A 26,962-nucleotide genomic window follows, 5' to 3' on the forward strand; every position below is an offset into this window, starting at 1 on the left:
GTCAGATGGCACTGCCTGGACAGTGTTAATTGCTGGGCTGATCTGAAATACAGCCTTACACAGCATTTATCCTCACTGCCTGCTCTCAAACACAGGAACTCCATGGCTTCAAAGCCACAGTCAAAGCAAATGTCACAACCATCTCCTCCTCAGAGATGGAAAAGCCTGTCACAGTCATTACCGTGACACGAGCACCTACCAGCAGCTTCCAACTGCTCATTCAAATGCCAAGTGACAGGCAGATGTTTCCAGAAAGAAATACAGCCCTCTCAGAGCCTTGGGTTGCATCACCCACCAGCACAGCATTGCCTCAGCCTCCTCTGGCCGGGGCTGTGACCTGCTGGAGTCACTTCAGCTCAGCCTGGGCTCAGCTCTGACCGTGGGGCCCAGACAGACCATGTGGCACTGCTGGAACTGGAGAGAGCTTTGCTTTTTCTTGTCAGAAACTTCTTTGTTAGCAGGAAGCTGTCAGGAGAAGGGGACATAAGACAACTTACACCCTACTTATTGTTTTCCCAGCAGCATTTGTGTAGTGGATTTCTAGAAGGAAAAAAATCCCCACAGACCACAGCTGGGAATTTGAAATAATACTAGTGTATTTCAAATACTAGTGTATTTCAACAACTGTGTATACTCCTTAATGATTTGATAATTAAGATAGAGTATAAACCATATAACTTGAAATGTTACTGATAAGTGTACTGAAGGATTATAAACCCCATAACATTGCAGGTTCTTTGGTGCAGAAACTCAGTCCTTCTTGCAGGCTGCTTCTACATCTCCACATCACCAGAGCACATCAGGACCAGCAGATGTGGAGCAGGTGCAGTGGAGATCAGGATGTAATATGGGCATGGACATAAGAAACTCAGAGCTGACACTCCAGAGCAAGCTGGTTGCTTCATTGACAGGTAGGGAAATACTTTGCTGCTGCAAGATAAAAAGGGTTTCAATGAGTTAGAAGTTCTCCTGGTTAGCTGGCAGTCACCTGAGTCCTGTGAACAAAGTTTGAGGGGGCTTAGGGAAGAGTGCGCAGGTTGATCAAGTAGAGAGCTTGAAGGTGGCAACAGCTGAGTTCAGATCACAAGGAACTGATCATTAAACCAGCAAAGCTGGCAGCACCACCTTATTTAAGAATATTTCAAGTCATCTTTAAAACAAAGAGCAGTGGCTAGCTGTGAGATGAGTAGTTAAAAACCCATGGTAGTCCCACGGGAGAATGGAGAACTATGTCCAAACTAACATCTCAGGGGCTGAGCTATGCATGCCCATGCCTCTGTGTTTGGGGAGACCAGGATGTTTTTCTGATACTTCTAAAAGTTAGGCAAAGCTAGGGCTGGCAAAAGTACTGACAGGTCCTTCCACTTTTATCCAGTTGACTCTTCTTGCTGTTCTTCTGTCACTTACTGAAGTGTGACAGTGACTAAAACGTTGTAGGGGGATCCAGTATGGGTAAATGAAGGTGGTATAGAATGTAATCTTATCCCTTAAAGAGTTGCAGCTGAACCAATTACTAAAGATCAGGAGCAGGCCTGATGTTAACAGGCCACACCTGTAGCCAATAAGAACAGTGTTATAAAAGAGTGGATTGGTGGGATCTGGAGTCAGATGGCTGCTGCAAGGACCAGGAAGAGTCAGGGCTTAGAGGAGCTGCCTACAAGACACACTGAGGAGGTATGAAACTCCAGTAACATGGAATCCTTGCACTATAGTGATAATAGAACTCTTGATATATAAGACAACAAAATGTCACTTCTGGGAACAAACTGACACATACACATGCATGCAACGTACATTGTGAGCCTCTTTCCCTTACAAATTCAAACCAAAATAACCCTTTATTTTATTTGGTAACTACTGCAACCTGGGCAGCTGTTCTCCTCTAGAGGAGGGGTTGAGGGGAGGGAAGGGAGAGAAAGAGAGGTAAGGCCTAGCAACAAATAGCTTAATGATTGCTTTACTAAGACTGAGTGAGATGAGGAATGCAGACAGCAGGTAAAATGCAGATGCTGGACTCCTCACATGCACCCAGCAGCAGTCAGAGCCCACGTGGACTTCCCCACAGTGTGCTGCATAGAGCAGATGCAAACCATCCATGGAGAGCTGCTCTCCCTTTTTGCCACTTGAGCTATTTTATAATTTCCATACACAAAACCAACCCTCTGTTCTAAAGGATGATCTCCTGTTGCTCCTCTGTTAGACAAAGGCAAGGCCAGGCAGGTGGCATGATTGTGGCACTGAGTGGGGGTGACCTGGCAGAGGGACCCTGTGGCTGAGGGTCCCTCACTCAGGGTCAATACAGCAGCCCAGGAAATGCCCCCTCCCATCTGATTTCAGGCCTTGGAGAACAGTTTGGCACAGGAATCTGAGAGTTTGAGACTGCTGACTCCAAAGCTTGCTTGTTTTCAAAACCAACACAGGGCTGGAGCTGGCCATGGCTGTGAGCTGGGATATGAAAGATCAGACATTGCTCTGGCACCATCAGTCACATGTTGCAAGGCTGTCACTTTGCAAACACTTTCATGCTTTCTTATCTCCCAGGAACAACACAGCTGGGTTCCAGAGCTGTGAAAAAGCTTGAGGAACTAGTGGCCAAGTCATACCCAGAAGGGCTCTCAGTGGCTGTTTTGTCATAACATCACAAAAAAGACAGAAAACATTCAAATGAATGATGTTGAGCATAGGTTTGCATTAGATTCCCTTTGAACTAGGAACCAGGGGGAAACAAATTGTAAAAGTGAGTGGTCATCAGGGTATACACCTTTAAAACAAAACCTTCCTAGCATGCTCTACTCCCTTTATATAGGGCACTCCAGGCTTTGGTAGGGACCTGGCTTGCCTCCTTCTCCCTCTTCCAGGCTTTCTCTACTTTCCATGAGGTATGCTGTGCTGCTGCTCCCAGCCAGGCTGTTGTTTAAGGAGGTGTGGCTCAGTTTGGCTTTTCCAGTGCAAGAAACTTGTGCTGGATGTGGGTGTATAGCAAATTTACAGTTACTGCTCTTCACAGAGTGTCTGTGAACTGAATGTGTTGCTGAGGGTGGGGGTAGTGGTTGAATGGCCATGGTTTCACAGTGTGATCTCATTGCATAAAAGTTCTGACTATCAACATGAGTGCAGCTTCAGTCTTTGAAATTCAGTAATTTTTGTTAGTTTTGGATTACTTAATTTTTGGTACATTCTTCTAAGTAAAGTGGTAGACAAATGCTTTCAGGTTGTTCAAGGTATTAATGTTTCATGGGCAGTTCTGATCTCAATGAGTTTGATCCCAAAGTGAAACTTTTTTATACACAGGTATTGGGGCAAGAGCATCAGGATATGGTAAGTGATGTCACATGGAGAATTTGTAAAATGAACTGGAAGTCAGTGATTGTAGGAAGTAAATGCTTCATTTCTTTTGCTACTTTTGAAATTTAAATATGAATTACAACTGACCTTCAATGCAAATCTTCCTGTCTACCTCACACAGTAATGATGACTTCATGACCTAGAATACATTTAAAATCCCCTTGGCATGTAACTACATAGTATTTATATTTATATAGAGTTTAGTATGTGATTAGACCACCAGAAGTAGCAGATTACAACTGAAAAATGTTCCATAACTAGACTTGTAGAAACTGAACCACAGTCAAAAAGTTAACCATGCAAACTTTTGACATTAAATCAAAGTCTGCAAAATGTGTTGCTATACATATGTAGGCGTGTGGAGAGGGAAAAAAAATTAGTCTTATATTAAAACAAAAAGGCTAACAACAAAATCTAGACAGTCTCCAGGACTGAAAGCAGACAGTTACCTGCCAGCTATGCAGAGATGACAAGGCAAATGAAAAATTGCATGCCCCACTTGGAGGAACATCTTCATTTTTAAAAAAAGTCACTTACAGAAGAGCAAGTTGGTGATTTGTCTTACATCCTGGACCTTTTTCAACCCTTGTCAGAAAATGATAAATTATTGAAGCATATTGTACAGTAGCAACTCTATTTGTGTGTTCTATCATGGCTTCTGAAGTGCTTAATGTGGAAAGGTTAACTACTGACTGCAAAATAATTTAGAATTATTTCTTCATCTTTAAAACCAGTAAAATTAAAATTTGCAGTTCCCATTCTCTCCCTTTGATAACTGGAATGTTACTATTTCCTGCTTGCATCACAGCTACTGGTACTTGGGAAGAATGGGACAATGCTATATTCACACAGTTGTCTTGTGTTAATCCATCCACAACCAGAAGTATTTTTGTTCCTGGAGGCATTATAAACTGTCCAAAGAATAAAGCCAGGCTTCAGGAAGCTCCTGTAAAAAATTGGCTCAATAGCCTCAGCATGAGGTACATTACCCTAACTTATAACTTCATCATGAAGAACAAAAAACCATTCTGAGTGTGTGATGTTAAAAGTGCAGGAACACTCAGGTGAAGGAGTATCTGAATTTTCAGAGTTGGTTTGGGTTTCTTCTTGGTTGACTGCATGTAAAAGGAGAAGGTACATTTATAAATTGGAATAAGTATCCATGTAAAATTGAGCTGCTTTTATTCACTGTGCTTTGATTATCTGGGAGCATTGTTGCAAAATACACACAAACAAGTTCCCTCTCTGCTGTCAGCTCAGAGGTTCCCCCTCCCTAATGCATACCCCATACTCTAATGCACTTCTTCTCATTCCTGGCCAGCCAAGGGAATGTAGAGATGGTACCAGGTTGTGGGGGGAATGGATGGGAGAAAGAAGGAACTGGCTGGAGAGGACACATGTGGCATGTTTATAAAAGCTTTCAGATTCCTAGTGTATTTTCAGGAGTAGATATAGGTATTGGTTAAAATTGCTTTTTACTGAAAAAGTCCATTGTGTTTGGTAGAGAAGCACAAGAAAAAGGTCACCCCAAGCAGAGGAAGGGTGGGGGGTACCCAGGCAGGAGGTGAAGTAGCTACTAGGCCGTACTGACATACCAACTGAGAGCTCTTCACCCCTGACTGACTTCCTCAGCTGGCACAGAGCTTTCTTTTCACCCTTAAGGCTTTTCTTCCATTTGATTCAATTCTTTCCCCACCCCTAACTGTTGAAGTGTCACTGTTACATCCCTTGATTCAATCCACAATTCAAGATTTTTTGGACAGCTGAACTTTTTAGTCGATGATTCTTACTAGCCTGGCATTTAAAGCTGACCCTGTGTTTTCCAAAAGGGACAGGTTATTGTCACCAAACCATTAGCATTTCCCTTCCCACCATCAGTTAAACTATTGTTCTGCCATTAATATAGAGCTCTGATTTGCAATTACTCCATGCCTGCTTACCTTTCAATCAGTACTTTTGTAACTGTTAGCATAATTAAATGAGCTGTTGCTTCAAATTAGTCTTGCAGCACTATTACAAGCTTCCTTTTGATTTTTCTTTTGTACAATGGAACAAAGCAATGCTTTGAAACAAAACCATTCAGGCAGTTTACTCACATTTACATTTATTTAAAAAAAATACTTAAACACTTGTGTATTTCACCTGTGGATTTTGAACTACAAATCAAATAGGGCTCATCACTTCAAAGAGGCTCACAAGTACAAAAAAACAGCCTCCTTCTGGCATCTTCACATCCTCCTCTTCTGGGTGCTTATGTACAACACTGTGAAAAAGAGGAAGTGGCACACAGAAGAGGGCCCTGGTAAATAACATGCAGAAGCCTTTTTATTTAAAACATCCTATTTCCATGGCATATAAATTGACACTGTAAGAGATCCCATTCAGCATGAACAAAGCCAGGCAACCTTTAAGTCTAAGTTTCAAAAAATGTCATTAGCTCTAAACATTATGTATTACTTTGGTTCAGTATTTATTTTATTCATAGCCCAACTATGCTCCAGCAGTTGTAGCTGAACAGAGCAGGAACAAAGGCAGTGCCCTGTAGTAATGCTGAGGGGAGCATGGTAAGAGTTCTTCAGCAGCAGAATTACAGGTGTCAGACACTAATGCTGTGATCTTTCAATAAAAACTGGAAATCCCAAGCACTTAAGGCAAAGCTAATGATTAGTTATGAAGGAAGAGACATCTTCCTCCTGCTTGGCTGATGATATCCCCAGAACAGATCCAGTCACAACATAAAATGATACTATGCTCCTAAACCTGCCACATGTCTTTAGTTCTCTGTTCAGCCTGTCCTTGAGCCTTCTGCCTCTCATCCCCTTGTTTTAACTTTACTAACAGATTATTTCCTTAATTGATTCTCCAGCTGAAATGTCACTCCAGGCCTTAGCATAATAGTCCAAATGCCATGCAAAAAGCAAGGGCTGGCCTTGTTTCAAGGATTATTTCTCCACCCAAAATGCTCTTTTACACTGCTGCCACATTCTCTTTGACTCTTTTTCTAACATGGGGTTTGGTCCTTGTGTCTTTTTACTCCATCCCTGCTTGCTGATCTCCCTTTTCTTCACAAGCAACTTGGTCAAACTCTGCTTCATTCACCTCCTCTACAAGTCTCTTCACCTCCAACTTGTGAACCTTTTCTATTTTTAGATACTCTTTTCCCTGGCATATCCTGCTATTACAGCCTGATACCAGAGAGTCATTTCAGGAGCCTGGGATTGTCCTTGAAGTGCACTAAAATCCACCTACTGCACTTGGATATTCAAAAGCTCAATATTAAAGCATGAGTGATTTTTTTGACTGGTGGTAAAATCTTTACTCAAAAGATGAAAATAGCCTTCAGGACTAAGGATAAGCATTCATTCAGTCCTGGAAAACTGCTTCACCAGAAAATATTTGTGTCACTGTAATATCTGCACTGTGGCATAAATTTATGCAGTAGCTTGCCTAAAAACACAAACTCTTATGGTGCAGAGGCCATTTAAGCAAGCAGTAAGTGCAAAAGAATAAGCCTGTCAAACAGTAGAAAATAAGCTCCAATAAAGCTAGAAAAGAGCATGCTTCTCTAAATGAACTTCAAGTTCAGAGGAAAAAAGGACCACAGGAATGCAGAAAAGCACAGACCCTAGAAAGCGAAACTGTAAAAAGCAAATATTGTAAAGATTTCCAAGAAAGAGTATTAGCTTTAGGTTTACAGGCAGCTTACTTACACCTCAGCCACCCCTCAAATTCAGAATATCAAAACACAATTTTCTAATGTGCAGTAACAGAAGGAGCAGGAATTACCATTATTTCCTCGGATAAATGCATCTCCATATTTGTTCTTTAACTGTCCATTTACATATTCCTCAGTCTGCTCCAGAGCTATGTTCATATATCCATCCAGGCAAGCCAGGACACCTGAAAACAGTGGCAATTTAAAGAGAATCAGCTTGAGCTTACTTTAAAATAACAAAAATGCGCTGTGCTTGAATTGTACAGGAAAAAAGTGCCCCCTGTATCCTTATAACAAACTAAAAACCCCAGTGTGGACAGATGTTTTCAAAGAATTCAGCTGGAGAAAGGAATCCCAGGCTCTCTGGTAGCAATGGTATCAGTTGGTGTACGAGTTGTGGGAGTTAAAAAAAAAAAACAAACTTACTAAGATATTATTTCAAAAGATGGACAATTTCCATATTGAAAGCTTAAGCTGTCCCTTCTCACTTGTGGTTTTAAGCACACACCAAAAAACACGTGGGGCATTAAGTGTAACTGGATAACCTAGGGACAAAGCTATGTAAACTGAGTTGTCACAAAACTTGTGAAGGATACAGATGAAAAACAACACTTTTAATAGAAGACAGCATACACATATTTGTCTTCATGCTTACAGAGCAAGGAGAACACTGTCTGCAAGTCTCTGCTTTGATATCAACAAAACTCTACACATTTTTCAACAAAGGCCACTGAAATCTTCCCACAAAAAAAAAATTACACTGTTTCGATAATGCAATTAAAGAAAAAAATCTGTCATTTCCAATATTAGATTTTTTTTTGATCAGGAATATACACATTTTAGCAGCACAGAGGTAATACAGCTTTTTACAAGTTGTTTTATCTTCCTCTTGCATGTGGGTTTTCCTAACTTTATCCTTGCACAAACAATACTACTTAAATAACTTTTTCCTCTGTTTGAAAAACGCCTACTATTTACCTAGCAGTAAGATATGAAATATATTATATTAGATGTAATTAGGAAGAGGGAGAAAACTCAGGACACATTCTCATTTTTCAGAAATGTCACTGCAGGATCTTCTAGTTAATAATCAGGAATTCAACTTCTTCTGCCAACTTGTCATGGCTTAAAGGTTATTATTTTCCTTCCTGTTTTTCTCTCCTCTGTTTCCACAGACATAGGAAAAACTGCTCACAAAGTGCCACTAAATGCCCTGAAAAGACCCAAACTAAAGTCAGGATTCTTTTCCACTCTAGCAATCCTGAGGTATCCACACAGGAACAGAAAAAAAAACGTTTGTACAAAATTAAAACTGGACCATGTAGATTTACCTGAGCTACATTCAACTCAGTAGGCCATAAATACAGTATTTTCAAACTCTCTTGCTCCTAGAGTGCATTCATGGAGTGCAGTTGTTTCATTCTCTTCCTACTTTTCTTTGTGTTTACTCTTATATCACTAATGGCATCAAATATTATCACTGCCCATCCTGGCTAGCAATTTATCTGTTTTATCTGTATGTAGAGATGTTTTAATGTACATATCCATATTTACACACAGAAACCATACATTAATGTACCCCTGATCATTTCCCAGGGCTCCCTGACTTGGACATTTGCAGCACTTGGCAGTGGCTGAAGACAGTTCAGTCACACATCAACACTTGCATGAGGCTGGTGTGTGTGGAGGCAACAAAAACATCAGCAGCACAGCCTGGGGGAGAATCTGGGCAGATCTGCAACAACAGCCTGAGATGCTGTTTTGGAAATGTTTGGCTTTTACAAATGCTGGTCACATTTCTGCAGAAAACAAACTAAGTGCATATTTTTCAAACAAAAACACTACACGAATTTTCTGTCACAAGATCAAAGGAGTGCAGGGAAATAAGGAAGAGAAGGGGGGGGAAAAATCCAGTGACAAATAAGGGTGTTCAGGGAACTCTTGTTCAATTAATGTGGTGTCAGACTGCAGGCACGTTAAACTAGCTCTGCTGAGGGGTAAGTTCATCTACAGCATTTACAAATGGATCTTACCAAGGGAGAGGTAGCAATGGTCCCAATGAAAATAGGAACCCAAATCTGGTTTGGCCCTGCCTTGTGTGTACTCTCATGTAAAACAAGGACTTGCTTTAATTGACTTTAATGATCTCTCTCTACATTCTCCTGCACTGAAGAATTTACAGAGAGGCAGCAAACTTCTCAAGCCCCCAACCCCACCTGAAGTGCTCAGACAATGTGGTTCTCAAAGAAATGAGAGACTGCAAATTTTGTCAGCTGAGCAACACGGCAGAGAAACAGGATTAATTACTCTTACAGGAGTAAGAAGTAAGGCTTCTAACTCCTGTATGAAGCCACTGCTTGCTCTGTCAGTGAACAACTTAAAACTGTCCTAGCACAAAGATTCCTTGTCACAACACCAACAAGTCTCCTCCCACAAGTGCCAAGCTAAGCCACTTGAAGTAAGGGTCTGTTGCAGAACCATAATGTTGAAGTCAGTATAGAATAAAACTTCTTAATTGAGCACAGCAGAAGATACATGATTAGTTTTGACTGAGTTTGGATACTGCTAAAAAAATTGGTCAGGTTGATACTGTTAGCTTAATTGGAGCAGGACCAAGACATTTCACTGCACAGAGAAGTTTAATTTACTGGTTAAAAAAATCTATAATCTTATATACATGAAGGTATGCTGATAGACTTGGCAAAAGCTACACTAAACTTTTTCCTGTATCTCTGTGAGCCTTGATCCAACACAGATCTAGGCAGCTGTTTAACCAAGAATGTCAAGAATGTTTTTCATCGTGTAAGAATTCTGTTATGACTGACAGCAGAGTTTACTCTGGAGCTTTCCTGGATCAAGATCTGTATTACCTAAATAGAGAACAAAAAGGTGAAGAAAAATCTAGTTCCAACAAGAGGTGTTTCTGGCCATTTCAGGAGTTGTAATTCCAGACAATCTTTCCAAGTATCAGTTTAGAAACTCAGAATTATCCAGTTTAATCACCTGTGACCAAGGACACTAATGATTTAGATCAGTAATTTTAATCTCTAAATCCCCTGTTGTTACCCCTCCCCCTTTGTCACTTTCTCCAGAGTTGATTTTTCTATTTTTACTGTCTCCATTCTGAGATCTCTGTTCTCATACTCCATTATTCTGGATCACTCTGCTTTTCTTTTCAAAATCAATGCATCTATTCCAGCCTCCTCAAAGAATTACTTTGCTCACTGTGAGAGACAGATGGAGAACTTACCTCGATAATCAACTCCAGAATTTAATTTTACAACAACTGGCCTTCCAATGATTTGTTTTAGGAAGTCACTGGGGGTTTGCTTCCGTAGACTCATCTTGATCTTCTCTGGTAAGCTGAGAAGTGAAGAGAAAACATTAGGACAAGAGACATGCCTCCACATTGTTTTAAATACTCTGCACAAACATGCAGACCCCTGATTTGTAATACTTTCAGTAGGAGAAAATACTGAAGGAGATGAAAGCAAAACTTTAAGGGCTGAGGTGGGGAGACAGAGCTCCTAAAGCCATTGCATTCAACTTTCCCTTTGGCATTTTTATTACTTCTGAAAGCATTACTAAGAATCCTTGTTTGCCACACTGTGCATCTTTTAAATTTCAAACAGTGCCAAAGGCCTCATCATCTCCTAAAACCTTTTGCTAAAATTCTTTTAGAGGGCTAAGCCTAAATAGGTGTTTTGTGTCTTTAGGGGTGGAGGGAGCAGCCCATCCATGCTCTATACACGGAAGTCTGTGCGAGAACAGACACAAACAGAAGAAAAGCATAAATGTAAAAGCATGCCTTCAGATAATACAACAGACTAAGTTAAGGCTTGTGATTAAATGACAGAGGAAAGATGCTGTGATTTAAGAACGCAGCAGGCGTACCCAGTTTGGTGCAAGACCCCCTCTCAGTGCTCGCTTGACTTCTGCTCTAACATCGCTTTGGTCTGCGTTTTGAGCAAAGGCAGAAAACACCCGCACGCTGCCGACTTCATTCCGTTGCTTACCGGGGCAAATCACCAGGGGCGATTCCAGCCGTGAATCCAGGGATCCTTACTGTTTCCCCATCAACACCCACCGCCACCAGAGACGCCGGCGCCCAGGGCTGCGTCCCCTTCCCGGAGCACGCACTCCTTTAGAGCCGCTCCCCTCCGAGGAACCCTCGCGTTCCAGTCGGGCCCCAGCGCCCTGGGAGAGCTCCCGGCCGGAGAGCGGGGCTCCATGACAGCCCGGGAGCCCCACACGGCCCAGGCCGGCCCCGCACTCCCCGCCCGCCGCCTCTCCCGGCGCTTCCCGGGCCGGCCCCGCACTCCCCGCCCGCCGGCCCTTCCCGGGCCGGCCCCGCACTCACCGCCCGCCGCCTCTCTCGGCAATTGCCGAGCGGGCCCCGCACTCACCGCCCGCCGCCCCTCTCGGCAATTCCCGGGCCGGCCCCGCACTCACCGCCCGCCGCCACTCCCGGCGCTTCCCGCGCCCTGCCCGCCGCCACCTCGCCCCGCCCCGCTACGGCGGCCGGGCTGGACAGCCCGCGCAGGGCCCGAACGCGGCTGAGGGCGCGCCCCGCCTGCCCAGGGGCTCGCCGGGGGTGGGCCCCGCCCCCTTCACGGAGGTGCGCGGGATTTTTATGGCTTGCTTGGGATTCCGCACAAAATAACACCCCATCGGAGAGGAATCTTACAGGATGTCTTATGGAAAAAATCTTACAGGGTGTTTTGTGGGGAAAAAAACCCCACTGAATCGGTTAAGTTGGGAAAGGCCTCAGAGATCATCGAGTCCAGCCTATTACCGAACACCACCGTCTCAGCCAGACCCTCCACCGAGGGCCGCATCCCGGCTTTCCTTAAACACCTCCAGGGATGGGGACTCCACCACCGCCCTGAGCAGCCCATTCCAGTGTCAAATCACCCTTTCTGTGATGGAATTCTTCCCAATGTCCAGTACGGCACTCATTCTATTCTACTCCAATGAGACCCTGTTAATTCCGAAGTGATCTTGTCCCTATCGGAGACACAGTGAGCACCTCACAGGCATCCTGTTCAGGACTAGACAGGAAAGTGCTGAAGGTCATTTTGCAGAGAAATCAGTGAACATAGAAACAAAAGAGTTTTTTTTTTTTTTTAAGTCACCTGGGAATAGCTTGGCACAAAAAGAAACTGAACTCACCTTCTACTCTTCTACTTCTCCCTATCATCTCACTTGTTTTTCCTTTTTCCTCCTTTCCCCCAGCTGTCCCTTGAAGTCTGGAAAATACTTCCTTTCTTCTTTCTTTCTTTCATTTTTTTTCTTTTTTTTTAGGATTTAGTAGTGTGACAAGAGTTAATCATCTGTGAAAGCTTCTGGGCTGTTTTGTTTTGTTGGGGTTTTTTATCTGTCCAATATTGATTTAGTATCTTGTCAAACCTCTCAATTCTCATGATACAGAGAAAATGTACCTTGGCTTTTCAGAGCACAGATTTGTATTCTCGCTTCTTTCTAGAGTTGTTTATCTTCTCTTTTTGAACATGTGTCCAGTAACAATTTTTTCTCCAATGCTTAGACTAAAAGGCTTTTAAGAGGCAAGAGCTGCAAACCCGACCTTATTCACCTGCCTGTCCCAGAGTTCAAGCACAGGCAGGGACAGGGAAGTTTGGCCACACTGTGCCTGTGTTTCCAGGCAACCGTCATGTTAATCAGGAGCATCCAACTGTGCTTGATTATATCTAGTATTTGAAGCAGAAAAAGAACATAAAATAGTTACTCCAGGGAGCAGACTGCAAAGTTTTATTTGGCTTCCTTGGCTTCAGTGAGTAATGCTTTGATAAGGGAATATTCCTGTTTTCATTGTTATCAATCTCCAGTATAAAGATTCGGCAAACAAAACTTTCATGTCTGGGCTGGTAAATTTGCATGGCAATTTTGCAAATCCAACCAGGGACACTTTGTTTTGTGAGCCTTCCTCTTTGGTTTATTTCTTACAAGTTTGCCTTCAGAGCTTGTATTTATATTTTTTCCCAGCCATCCGAAACTGATGAACTCCTTTTGCCTTCTGCTCAATAGGCTGCTTTCTAGCTAGCTGAGGCTTATACTTAATTACAGTTTCTATGTGTGTGGATACTTTGATTGTCTGCTGTCAGTCAACAAAATCCTTGTGCTTTCCTGCTTCACAGCCCGTGAACCTCACAAACACATCAGATTTGAATCATGGGCATTGAGATTGGTGAGTTCTGTATCCTTAGCTTCCTTCTTCCATACTTTGAGACCAAGTCATGAACCCAAATTTGGGTAATTTTCCTTGGTTTGCCAGAGGTCTCAAAGCAGTCTCTTGTGCTGTTCCTAGAGGTAAATTAGCCTTAAATGGACTCCTTAAGGATTCAAAATCTCCAAGAGTGAAAATAGAATTCAGATGTCATTGGCTAATGATTATCTGTTGTTTGTTTGTCCTCTAGATGAGAAAGTGTTTTGTTATAAAATGTTGTATGCCTGGCTCTCAGTAGATTGTTTTAAATTCTGCATTGCTTTATCTTTTCCTAGTGTGCCATGGTAGAGCTTTTTCAGCTGTACAACTCATGGAAATCAGCGAGATGCTGCCCTTGTGTTTTAATCAAGATGAACTTGAAAGGTGAACATTGTAAGTGATAGAAATTATTTATAATTTGGTAATAAAAGTTTATGTCTAGCACTCCAAATTTCACACATCTGCTGTGTGCTGGCCTTGAGATATAGAACAATTGCAATTGCCTTTACATTTGGCCTCAGATGAAAGGTCATAAATTACAATGATAGAGTTCGTAGTTGTTCCCAGCTCACAAAATTTCCATATTAACATCTTCACCTCAAACATAAATGGTTACAGAGTTACAAAGTAAAGAGTTGTGTTGGCCTTTGTCAACTGAACTTTAAGATGGAAGTCTGTGGTTCATGTGCTATTGCTAACTCTTAAACATAAAGCATCACAGAATCCTTGTTCAGAGGACCTAATTAAAACTTTACAGTTAACTTTAAAAATGAAATGGGATTTCACTCTCACTCACTCTCTCTCTCTCTCTCTCCTGTAAATGCAGTAAAACCCACTTCAAAGTTAGGAAGGCTTTTCTCTCCCAGCTACTTGAAATAAAAGCATTTTCAGAGTGAGATGGCTACAGAACATAGAATGAGTCAGAAGGAGTGTCCAGTTTCTCCTTTTCCTGTGAATTGCACATGATTTATATAAGTAAAGTGCAGATCAACAACAATCCAGATGACAAAAGAATGTCTGAGGCACATTTTGAATTCAGCCTGAACAATCCCCAGCTACACCCAGCAGATGAATAAAAGCCTCAATCTTTAAACAGTTCTTACCTGAAACTTGTGTCAGAGAGGACAAATCCATTCTGGCCCAAATCACAGCGTATCACATGATTTTAACACCTTTGCATGCATTTGGATGGGAGAGTTCAAGCCTCTCAACATGTGTATGATTATCAGTGCCCATACAGTAAAACTTCAGAGATGTTTTTCTCCTTAAACAGAGGCTTAGTTATCCAGCATTATCTCCCATGCTGTGCTAGGATCATCAGAGCTGATTTGAACTGATTTCCTTCCATGTTCTCAACTAAAAAGTTAATGTATTTTTGAATGGAACCTTACTCAAAAAAGTGTTGGGTTTGAGCTATGGATTTTAGATATAAGAGACTAACAAAATTCTGTCATGTTCAACTTCTGACACTATGCTCACCACCTTGGGCTGTTCATCTCCTCCTGTATGGCATAAGTGACACAATGACCTTTTGTCACACGTTTGTCTCTCCTATTTTCTGTCCAGTTAAAATATAGTGTGACAGTTCATGTGAGGTTTGTGCTTTCTATTAAGCAGAGGCTGGAAGCCCCACTTGATTGCTTTTTGCACCACTTAGCTGGATTTTTTTTTCTAAAATTTGATGGAGCTGGAGCAAAGCCTTTTGTGCTTAGACTCTAGAGAATATTCATATCAGGGTAAAAACACATTCTATATTTTTTTGCTTGTGGAGTATCAACAGATGACATTTTAATGTAAACTTCCCCACATTCAGTTTGATGAAACTGATTCAATACTTCAGGTTGAAAACTCTCTTATCAAGATTAAGCACAGAGAGGGGTTGAAGTGGTCATGTTAAACTGACCTGCTGGTGCAAAACATCTGCAAATTGGTTCCCAGCTCCCTAGAAATGCTCCTGATGCAGACTTGGGGATATGAAGTAAGCATGAGTCAGATTTGTAGTGTGGTAATAACAATACATACCTTGTCCTGAATTTCAGCAAAAAAGGAAGGTTAAAGTGTGTTCAGCCACATTAAGCATTTGGAATCATGGGGATTATGTTACCACCTCCATTTACTAACAGGAGAGCTTGATTTATTTAGAAATAAAATGCAATTTAACATCAATGTTAGGCCACTCCTAGAGCATTTGTGGGCTGGTATTTTCCAATAGGCCCAAATTTCTGGCTATTGACTAAAAAGTCATTGTTTTGTGAAGGAAACAAAGGAGAATGCAATTATTCTGTAATATAACAACAAAAATGGGTAAAATCAAAAGGGAAGACTAGAATGCTTTATCTATATGAAATAAACTGTTTTGCTAGGCATGGAACAATAACATAAAGTTCCATATTAAGTCGAAAGTTTATTTTTCACAGAATACATTTTACTACTCTATTGTCTTTTTAACTCTAATATAAATTCAATGGATACACTAGTGAAAATAAAGATTCTATCTATAAATAGAGATCTGTCAATCTGGTGTGACTGCCTGTGACCCAGTCCCCAGGGCCTGCAGTTTCTGAGGTAGCATAACCTCAAACACACTGTTCAGATCTGATTCCCTGGTGTTCACACATGCCAAAAAATATTCCTCTATACTTTAGTCTTGTCTGCTTTTAAAAGAAAAAATATATTCCTGTAAAAATTACATAAAACAATATTGAAGGTTAGGTACTAACTCTTCCAGATCTGCAATAACAGGTTGGGAGGAATGCTATCTTCTAGGAGAGGGGAATGATGCAGGGCAACTGACTCACTGTTCCACAGTCTGGTTCACACCTTTCAGGCAAAACTGCCATCTGTGCCATCAGTGCAGCTCCACCACTCCCAGGAATTGTAGGAGCTTTAGGGCAAAAAACAACAGCCATCTTTTCTCACTCACCTGATCTTACCTGGAAAATTGAGAGGGCAGTAGCATAAAGTGCCTGTAGCCATCCAGACCACCTGGCATTAGAAATCTCACTCTTGCTGCTGCTGGACCTGCATGGATGTTGGAAACAGTGGAAAGCTCTCAGCTTAGACAGGGTTTGTGACACTGGAACTGCAAAGGTTCAAAAGCCCCTTGTGAGCAGAAGACAGATGATACAGAAGCCTGATCAGTCCTTGCAGGCTTTTGGGGCCAGGAAGGTATTGGCAACATTGCTGTAAAATGGGTTATAAATCCTTATGACTTGGATCGTTAAAGAACTACAGCTCTCATTACTCTCTCTGCTCCATAGCAGAGGATTTCATGCTGCAAAGAGGAAGGAAATCCTCTCTGCTTCCAGGAGAAAGTGGAAGGTGAAGAAGCACACTGTGTTCACATGCTTTTCTTTGGTTCTTGTTTCGTTTTGCTTCCAGCTCCATTGAGTGACACGTGTTCTTGATTTCCTCCATGACGTGTGCAATCCTCTGGTCCTGCCTCATCAGACTATGTCCCAACTGTGTCACCTCCTCAGCCACTATATTTTTACTACTCATTCACCTTCCTCATCCAGATGATTTCCTTTCTTTTTTCCCTTTTCTTTTTTTTTAATCTATGTATTTTATTATGCAATCATATATGCATTTTTGTATTTATCTGGTGGTTGTTTCCCCCCCATGGCTTTCACCTGCTTTTCTACTTGGGACTGACATTACCGATTGATTTCACATAATGCACACAGGACTGCCTAAATATATATTCCTGTCTCTGGATGTAGGGTTTGGACATTAAAATCAATGCCTGGGAGGTGAAAGGCTTCATCACCCATAAATAACTCTTAAACTGCTCATTTTGGCTCCTCAAACAGAGTATCAACAATGGAGGTTATAATTGGGAAGATGAAATGTGAAAATACACATGCTATGCTCACATGCTGAAGTTTCCTCAGCTGGAGGGAATTCTGGTGGAAATGGGGAATAACAATGAATTAATGGTTTTGCACAAAATGGATAAGGAGATTTTTAGGGTTTTTTTTCTGTAATAATAAAGAAATATCTGTGATAATTTATCCCTTTCTTGAACAATGAATAATCACATGCTCTGTAAACACCTCAGGGTTACACCAACAAACAGTGCAAAGTACCAGTTTGAAATTTGGAAATGAGCAAGTCAAGTGTGGGACAAGTTAGTCCAGGGAGGGAGACTCTGTTCTCACTTCTGCTGCTGAGCTGCTCTCAGATGTTGAGGCAGCTCATCTCACCTTCTCCACTGTAAAACAACAAGAATGATATATCTAAGGTGCTTTCAGATCAATGGATGAAAACTTTATGTAGTAGGAAGGTATTATTAAGGTCCTAATGATGCCATGGGAGAAAATGATCAATAATTATTTATATTTTCCTTTGCTGTTTAGGCAGTATTTTTCTACTGACTGTATTTTCTACACTCAAGTGCACAAGAGTTGAGTGTTGTCACTGTCTTGCAGAACATACAAGTCTTTTTGTATCTATATTATACAAAGATGGAAAACAGGTTAAATTCTAGTATGTCATTTCTCTCAATGACATACTAGAAGGCTGGAGGGCCAAAGTCAAAGGAAAATCTAATGATTTACTGCATGAACAAATGCTGTGCATTATCTATGCATTAATAAATTCTACAGGACTGTATGTGCATGTTTTACTCATACTATATTTTAAGCTTGAATTTTTTTAGGAATTCAGATAAAAAAGATTGCTTTCAAAAATTGCCCCACATCAAGTAATCTCTGTTTAAGAAATTGTGTATTTTAAGTAACCTCATTACTACCAGACGACTTCTTCCTTTTGACAGTAAAGCAGAGTGCTTATCTTCCATATTTTCATAATGAAAGCTCCCAAGCACGGGATACAGTGGCAGATTTACAGCCTGCAAGCAGCAGAACTGACAGGCATTTTAATATGAAAGGAGATATGATGTCTTTAATGTACAGTGATGTCACTTCTAACAAGGTAGAAGCGTGCTTTTTGCACTGCAATCACCATAAGAAGTGAAACCTGTCTGCTTCAGGAGTCACCTTTTAACCCAGGAAAAGGTCACAAATAATAGAAAAAAGACAGGACTCTGCTTACTCAGGTGGAAGGGCACTCTGACGTTGGAGGAGCAGGGCTATTGTGGATGTGCATTATCTCCAGGAAGCTGAAGCTACAAATAGTCTAGCTTGAGCTAACCTTGAGAACAGAAAAGGAAAGGATAATGAAAATCCTCAAGGGAGTGTTAAACTGAAAGCCAGATTGCCTGTTGACCACCCTTTTTCCTTTTATCCAGCATTGATTGGACCTAATAACTTGAAAGTGATATTGACAGCAATATAGTCCACCATTACCTGGACACATGATTATTTCATTGAGAGAAAGGACAGGAACCCAGTACCAAAAACCTATTTCATTCTACATTAGACCAGAGAATTTACTACATTGTCTAGGAAATATTTGCCAATGATTTTAAAGGTTGATTTAAAATGTGCATTTCTTAAATGTGCTTCCAGCTCCTGACTGAAAGCTTTTATCATGTCATTCTGAAGATGCACCATTCTTAAACATCCTATACAAGAGCATAAGATTAAAAGGCCATAAAATAGCAAGAAATCTCAAGGTCCAATAAGTACATTGTGTTAGCATTGGGATGGTGACTTTGATTAAAGACAGGAAATTAAAATACGTTGTCATATATATAGACACAGTATCTCCTCAAGACAGTTGCTTCCTCCAAACTAAAATTTCAGAAAAGCAACTTTGGATATTATGTTCTTTAGTATTTTGGCAGTTTGATCTTGAAGGGATTTGCAATAAGGAGGAAAAGAGCAACATAAGAGGTAATGACATTGTTTTCTATTTTCTTTGCAGAAATCCTGATTTTAAATGGAAATGGTTTTCAGGAGCCTCTGAACCATCATGTTCTCTCCTAACCAGGGTGCTGGGGCACAGCAACAGTGACAGTCAGGTAAGGTAAAACAAGGAGGAAATCACAGCATTGAACAATTAGTACAGTGTTATCCCCAACATGATGCACTCATGTCAGTACAGCTGCTTGTATCTCTGTCCTGCAAAATCAGAAATGATGATTGACCTCATGAGGATGGTTGTAATATCCCACTGCTAGTCCTGTGTTCTTTTGAATTTAATTTGTATAGATTAGTATATTCTTAGGGGTGATGTGATTGGTTTTCATTTACTTTGAAACAGCAGTCTCCCTTCATCCCTCTTCAAAATGGAGGGAAGAGAAACTGCAAATTCAAATTTACATGTAGAAACAACCAAGTTACATTTCAGTAGAAAATGTCAGAAATAATGGCAGTATCATTGAATTCTTTATCCTATTTTAAGCCTGTTTTTTCCAACAGCAGAGGTACCTCTTGAAGATAAGTCCTGTGTACGCTTAGAGTTATGATAATATTTTAATTGTATTTTCCAAAAAGTAAAAATACTGGGAAATGAGATACAATGTGATACTGCTGTAGATCCATAGATCCCTATAAAAATAAATCTGATGCCACTAATGTAAGGTAATGGTTTGAAAGGCTCTGTAATATATTTTAAAGGTCCTGTGTCTGGAGAGGAAAGCAGCTTGACAGACACAAGTCATGAACTGCTTCACTTTCCACACTACCTTCTGTCTGTCAATATATTGGTTATGGAGCTGTGCCGAGGCCAGTCTCCAAAGGCAGACTGTCACATTTCTCAAAAGATAAAACATCCCTAAGGGTACAAAGAATTCAGGGACACAAGCTGATAGACAGGAGCAGCGCTGCCATGCTAACATTTTATGGCTGAGTTCAACGAGTGAGCCCTTTACTGGATAATTGAATTGATGAAAGGCTTACAGTTGCCCCGATTAAGCTTATTCCTTCTCCATATGTAAGACTCAGGGTAGTTTAGGCAGAAATTGAAGATGAAATTCAGGAGAAAGACATTCATAAGCTCCTTGAAAACTGGTCTCTCATGAAAAGCTTGCCATTTGTTATGTTGCATGTGCTATTTGTCCTTACAAAGAATCCTGTTGTCCAAGAAGTGCTATTTGCAGCAGCCTTCTTTTTTCTTCCTTCTAACTAAGGGTTTGTAAATATTTTTAGAACATGTCTTGCTGCTTCATGACTCATTCCCCTTACGATCTTTGGTATTTTTCCCATTTGTGATCATGCAGCATCCCTGTGGCATATGGTCACCTGGGAAAGTATTATTAGGGAAGAAATTAAGGGATTTTAGCTGTTTTTAACATTTCTTGGAAGACTGAAATTTTTCAGTCTTCTATTTTACATTAACCAGTCTCATTTGTTTGTGCTTTCTATGATGTATCCCTCTGTTGTATCTTTATTCATTACTGAACTTATTTGGGCAATTTTCTTTGCCTGAAAATTATTTGGGCAATTTTCTTTGCCTCTGCAATGTGCTTGTCCAGTGCCAAGTGCAAGGGACCATTAGGTGCTATGATAATACAATTTTTAAATAATTGTGTATTGTACCAGGAGCTCATCATTTCCTGCTGATGAAAGAGAACAGCCAGGAGATATTTAACCAAGTACTCAGGTAATGAGGACACACCTTCTAGTGTGATGAAAGGGAAAAGGAAGTATGATCTAATTCTTCAAGCCTAAACTTAGATTTAGCACTGTAAGTATTAGCAGCAGGATGCCCTGGCAGTGTGAGGGTACAGTCAGAAGCAGGACTTATTTTTTACAATTCAGCAGTAGATCATGTCCTATGTGAAGTTATGAAAGTTATCATGAAATCTCTTAAATAATCTTAATAGAAATTAAATTCTACAAACACAACTTCTTATTTATGAACACTAGCCATGGTGGGCTACTACAGAACACAGCTAACTGATGTACTAATGTGGACATACCAGATTTGTGTAAGGACCTCCAGATCCTGTCTTTTTACTCTGTCAGGTTTAAGGGCAATGACTGTAAATAAGCCAATTTCAATTGCTTTTTTTGCTGTATTCCTGTTGTTCCTCTGAAGGCATTAAGGGAAAGGGGCACTCAATTTATACCTGAGCCTATAATTAATCAATGGGATCAACAGGCTGGCAGCCATTTATTTTCAACAGGAACTCCATGGGTTGCCTGTACCAAAGCTTCCATTTTTTAACATTTAATTTCCAAATTTCAGCTCTAGAGACAGCAAGCTACCAAGAGAATCCAATGCTGGTATCTTGTCTTGGCAGTGCCTGTGGTTTCATTTGCTCTTGGCCTGGACAGTCAGATAACATCCTTGCTAGACCAGGACAGTCAGATGTCCCTAGATAAGCTGCACTAATCAGCGTGAGTCTCATATAAGTAACTTAATATGGCTTACAAGTTACAACACTTGGCTAGTGTGCTTACACTCTCTCCCTAAACATATACATATATATGTATATGCTGAGTGTTCTGATAACATTTTTTAGGGAAAAAATAATTCATTCCCAGTTTATTTTTATTTCTAATGTTTAGTGCAATATTTATATATGTTTAGTGCAATTATATATTCACACTACTCTCACAGATTCATGAAATAATATACCATATGCTTAAATATTTATTTTTTTCTTTAAAGACTGGGTTATAACTGTAATTTTTTTCTTCTACCCAAAGTGGTTTTGGATTCCTTCCCCACATGTGGTAACATTTGCCATTCTGTTTAATTAACCAGATTGGTGAGAATGTTTGATTTTTTAAAGGAACCTTCTCTTTATGGACATCTAAAGGTCATAGCTGGAAAACTGGCCAGCCTAGCTCAGTAATTTCTAAGTATTTTGTTAATTTTTCCTGGTTAATGATCCTTTCAAATTCAGAGTGTGCAGTTTCTTTAGACTTGCATCAAACACTCCTCAGAGCTAGCAGCTCACAGTGGGAAAAGATAACCTATTTCCTTCAAGCACTGCAGTTCTGTCTGTGAACTATTGGCATCACATGAAGATTGATTAAAGTTCTGCCAACACCTAATGCACACAAGAAAAAAAAACCTGCCCTCTTTGCCTACCAAAGGATAGCCATCTCAAATTCTAGCTGCTTGTCTCTGAGGTGTGAAACAGAGTGATTCTGTTTATCAATTAGGGTGTCTGTGTATAGAGCAGCAGAGTGTGATGGTAATGAGGGCCCACAGTCTTGGCTCCAGGGAAATACTTCAGTATTAACCTCAGTGCTGGGTCAAGCACTGTCCCCTTTAATGAGGGATGTTAGGCCTTCCCAGCAGCTGCATCTTGAGCTGAAGTGTGGCATAACCTCTTCTACCTTATCATGTCAGGTGACAAATTTAAACCATAGTGGGCTGAAAAAGGCTTGCTCAGCACTATGGATAATTTAATTCCTCAGTCATCTTTCCTCTTTATCTCCTGTTGACATGCTCCAGACTATAAAACAATGATAGAAACCATGTTCAGATAAACATAAACCTTATGAAAGTGTCCAGTGGGCTTTGTGCCCTTCCCTTGTTCACCTCTGTGAATGGCAGATTGGGGTGCTGTGGGTGAAGAGGGAAGGGATGAAACTGGAGTGATCTGTGCTTTGGGATCCACCTGTTTGTGTGACAGACCTCCTTCAAACCTCAGCAGCCTTGCCCTGACTCATGTGCAGCCCATGGGGCTTTGTGGGAGGCTTTTGGTTTTGGATGGGGATGTATGAGGTTAACCTAGCCCTTTTCTGCATGGTGTGATTCTACCAGTCTGTTTCCTTGGAGTTTCTATTTTTAATATCATATGCATGTCTCCAGAAAATTACCTGGTTAGGCTTATATTGAAAAGTTTCCTGGGAACCACCACCTTTTTATCTGTTCCACAATGGGCTCGCTCCTAAAATAGGATTGAAATATGTAGGGGGATCCAGTATGGGTAAATGAAGGTGGTATAGAATGTAATCTTATCCCCTAAAGAGTTGCAGCTGAACCAATTACTAAAGATCAGGAGCAGGCCTGATGTTAACAGGCCACACCTGTAGCCAATAAGAACAGTGTTATAAAAGAGTGGATTGGTGGGAACTGGTGTTGTTGGCTGCTGCAAGGACCAGGAAGAGTCAGTGCTTAGAGGAGCTGCCTGTGAGAAACACTGAGGAGGTACAAAACTCTAGTGATATGGAATCCTTGCACTATAATGATAATAGAACTCTTGACATATAAGACAACAGAAATATACCATATTTCTCTTTAGGTTTTGGAGGATAAAAGCAGTTTGTTTCATTAGTCAACAGTCAGAGACCAAACAGCTCAAAGATTTGAAAGTGCTGAATCCAAGTATTGTAATTTATGGTTGGGAGGCATCATCATTCAGTCAAATATGCTCCTTTCCCCAAGAGTTACATAAGAATTACCACTTTGATGTTGCTTTGTATCCTGGATAAGCCACCTAAACATTTTGTGACTCCCTTTTTATAGAAAGTGCATAATGGGACATAAATTGTCATTGTAAAGGGCTTGGAGGCAGTGCCAGGGCCTCTTTGCTACACTAACAATAGCAGTGATCTTTAAGGCAGTACAGCAGTGAGATACAGAAATTGTCAGCAGTGCTTGCTGTTGTGTAACCCCAGCCAGAAACTCAGCCCCACTCCCTGGTATGGTGGGGGAGAGAATTGGAAGGGTAAGAGTGAGAAAATTCATGGGTTGAGATAAAAGCAGTTTAATAGGTAAAGCAAAAGCCACAGGTGCAAGCAAAGCCAAACATGGAATTCATTGACCACTTCCCAAGGAGAGGCAGGTGTTTGGCCAAGCCCAGGAAATCCATCACATGTAATAAGGACTTGGGAAGACAAACTCCATCACTCTGACCATCCCCCTCTGGTTCTTTCTTTCCTAATTTTACATGGTGAGCATGGCTCCATCTTATGGGATATCTCTTGGGTCAGTTGGAATCACCTGTCCTGGCTGTGTCCCCTCCCAGCTCCTTGTGCACCCCCAGCCCCTAACTGCTGGGGTGGGCTGAGAGGCAGAAAAAGCCTTTGCTCTGTCAGCAATAACAAAAACATCCCTGTGTTATCAGCATTGTTTCCAGCACAAACCAAAAACAAAGACCATATTAGCTAACTTTGGAAAAAATTAAGCTCCCCAAGCCAACACCAGCACACCTGCTCTGCCAGGAGCATGGAGAGAAGCAAGTCTGTTGAACAGCTTCCAAGGCTGCAGTGGCTTGGTGATGCCAGAGAGTACCTGTAGCCACTTGGCTATCCAGGATCTGGCTTCTGCTGCCTCTGAAACACCAACCAGATGTAGTGACCTGACACTCAGGAAGGAAAGCAAAGCTCTCTCCTAAGAGCTAAGATCATTAGTGGGTGTCTAAAGGGGAATACTTGTTGTGACATTGATTTATGCAGTCTTTTAATTGCATTAAAATAGGTGTAGCCAGTTCAATGTTTGCACTAGAGTAAGTTTTTATGAGGCCAGACTAATGAATGAGCCCCTCTGCACCCTCTGAAATCACTGGAGTCCCTCCCTTGTGTATGGATTGAAATTACAGCAGCAACCACAGCACAAGTGTGGCAGTGCCTGGAGAGCAGGCCAGTGCAGACCCATCAGTCAATGTCCTATTGATACACTAACAGAAATGTACTAGTAGTGTGTCAGTGTTAAATGTTGCCCTGGTTTTATATGTGTGCATTTTTCTAAGAGCTAATATAATTTCAATTATATCCTCCATAATTTAATATCATTAATAACCATGTGTTTTATTAAATTAAAAATGTCTGGGAAGTGTCACTCATCTTTTTGCATATAGTACAATGGAGAGGGCTGCAGTAGATCCATATGGAGCCCAAAAGCCAGCTGAGAAAACTGGAAAGAAGTTTCAGTTAGTGGAGGGAGGTTCACAGCAAGAAAAAGATGCTGATGCTGTAAACTCCTTCATTCTGGCCCTCTCATTCCACTTAGGCCCATTAGAGACAGACCTCCAGTGAAGTCACTACTGAAACTGAGGAGGATAAGCAATCGGTTTTCAGACATGATCTATTCCTGGTAGCTGATGATTGATTTTAGATGTTGAATAAATGCACCTACCTTTTTTTCTAGTGATAGAATAGTTTCTGGGGCATAAAAGTGTTGCATTACATTGCCACATTTCCAGAGTGCAGCGGCAGCAATAGCTGTATTTCAGGTGCCTTTCTTAACCATTCAGATCCAAGGAAAGAACATGCCTTTGAGCTGCCTGAGGGACAGCATGAGTGGCCTCAAGGATGAGCACACCTCCTGTCCAGGCTGTGGGCCTGAGGTCAGTGAGGAGCTGGTGCTGATCCGTGGCCACCTGGACACAGCTGCCAATAATGAAGGCAGCCCATGGCAGGAGAGGGCTGTGCCTCACGCCACAAAGTGCCACTGGTTAGCAGCAATGCTGTGCCCTGAGTGCACAAGGCAGGGGCTAAGGAAAAAGATGGCTTCCTTTTTTAGGATGGTAGAGTGCAATTGTTTGTCAAAACTAGTGGGCTGTGCATTCAGTTATTTTACAGCAGCAGTGTCGAGTGTTGTGCATGTTATGATTATGTTGTATAATGCTAGGAAAAGTACAGAGCTGGCAGCTAAATTTATTTTACTAACTGTAACCTTTACTGTGATCCAAGAAGTGTTTGTCTTGCCCCATATTAGTACTTCATTCACCATAAAACTACTCCTTTGCTCTGCAGAATTACACATAAGCACTTTTTCTTGCTTCTGCATCTGTACTATACCTTGTGGAGAGCAGTGTCAGCAGCACTGTAGGAAGAGGATTCAGGAATGACAGATACCTCTTCTTACCTCTGCTGCTGTAATTCTGACAGGCCTGATCCAAATCCACTGGAAGTTTTTACAAAAGGCTTCCATTTGTTTCACTGATCTTTGCAACAAATCCCAAGAGGCATTTGTCAACCTTTTAGAGAAGAATTTTCAAATAATGGGAGTCCCACTTTGGTCAGTTAGGGGCTAATCCTTAAATGCTGGTTTCCAAATATTTTGGATCATATATACCTATCAGCAAAAAAATACACTCCCACTCTATGTACAATTAATTATTTATTTATTAGTTATATACATGTGTTACTGTACTAATTGATATATATTATAAAGCATGCACGAAATAGAAAATTTTTAAAGCATGCGTTGAAAATTAAATAGATTAAATTATTTTTTTTAAATTATTTATCAATGAAGCACACATAAAGAATGTCTTCCTTCATCCCAATGGTCTGTCATGTGTGTACCCCACTTTGGAGTCCATCATGTTTAAAAGTCCATTCATTGGCAGTGGCAACTTTACATCATCTACCACCCAGAAGTTATCTATATACAGCTTCTTGTATGTCCACCTCTGTTTGGAAACCACTTATTTGTGTCATTCACAGTTTGAGCACTTCATAATATTGTCTATGGCAAAACCCTTCTCAGGCTCTCCATTTGTAAAATGGAAAAAGCCCCAGGGAATTTAAGAAGGTTACATACACTGCAGGGTTTTTTTGAGGAGGTAACTAATGGACTACGACTACCATAAGTCTTACAGGCTGCTAAACTCTGTAGCATTTAGGTTTCCTGGACAAAAAATATGCTTGGCAAACTATGGAGATTAGTAAATGAGCCTGATATTACCCTTTTGCATCATAAGAGTGATCTCATTGTTATCATAATTTAAGTTATGATGCCAGAACCATGCTTCTTCCACAAACTAAATGATTCAGCAGAGAATTGTAATAAAAAGAGGCTATCTGTCAGATTATGGTTTAACTAGAGTTGAGCCAAATTTTGGGTTCAGCCATTAAAGCAGC

At 41.0% G+C, this 26,962-nt stretch overlaps 1 protein-coding gene across 6 annotated transcripts; it reads right to left on the reverse strand.

Moving 5' to 3' along the window:
• Nucleotides 1–578: 578 nt before the first annotated feature.
• LSM6 (LSM6 homolog, U6 small nuclear RNA and mRNA degradation associated) lies at nt 579–11,648 on the reverse strand. Of its 6 annotated transcripts, none has more exons than XM_077176972.1 (4): nt 11,513–11,648; nt 10,311–10,423; nt 7,132–7,245; nt 579–930 (listed from the first exon to the last, which is right to left on the reverse strand). In XM_077176972.1, the coding sequence occupies exons 2-4, from the start codon at nt 10,402–10,404 to the stop codon at nt 902–904; spliced, it is 237 nt and encodes a 78-aa protein (XP_077033087.1). In that variant the 5' UTR covers nt 10,405–10,423; nt 11,513–11,648; the 3' UTR covers nt 579–901. The 6 variants fall into 6 exon arrangements, with proteins under 6 accessions (XP_077033087.1, XP_054489482.1, XP_077033088.1 ...); XM_054633507.2 differs by lacking the exon at nt 579–930 and adding an exon at nt 5,433–5,608; XM_077176973.1 differs by lacking the exon at nt 579–930 and adding an exon at nt 5,433–5,608 and having other exon boundaries at nt 11,467–11,591.
• Nucleotides 11,649–26,962: the final 15,314 nt, after the last annotated feature.

This window comes from Agelaius phoeniceus, chromosome 4, assembly GCF_051311805.1.
Source record: "Agelaius phoeniceus isolate bAgePho1 chromosome 4, bAgePho1.hap1, whole genome shotgun sequence".
In the NCBI taxonomy this organism is placed as follows: domain Eukaryota; kingdom Metazoa; phylum Chordata; class Aves; order Passeriformes; family Icteridae; genus Agelaius; species Agelaius phoeniceus.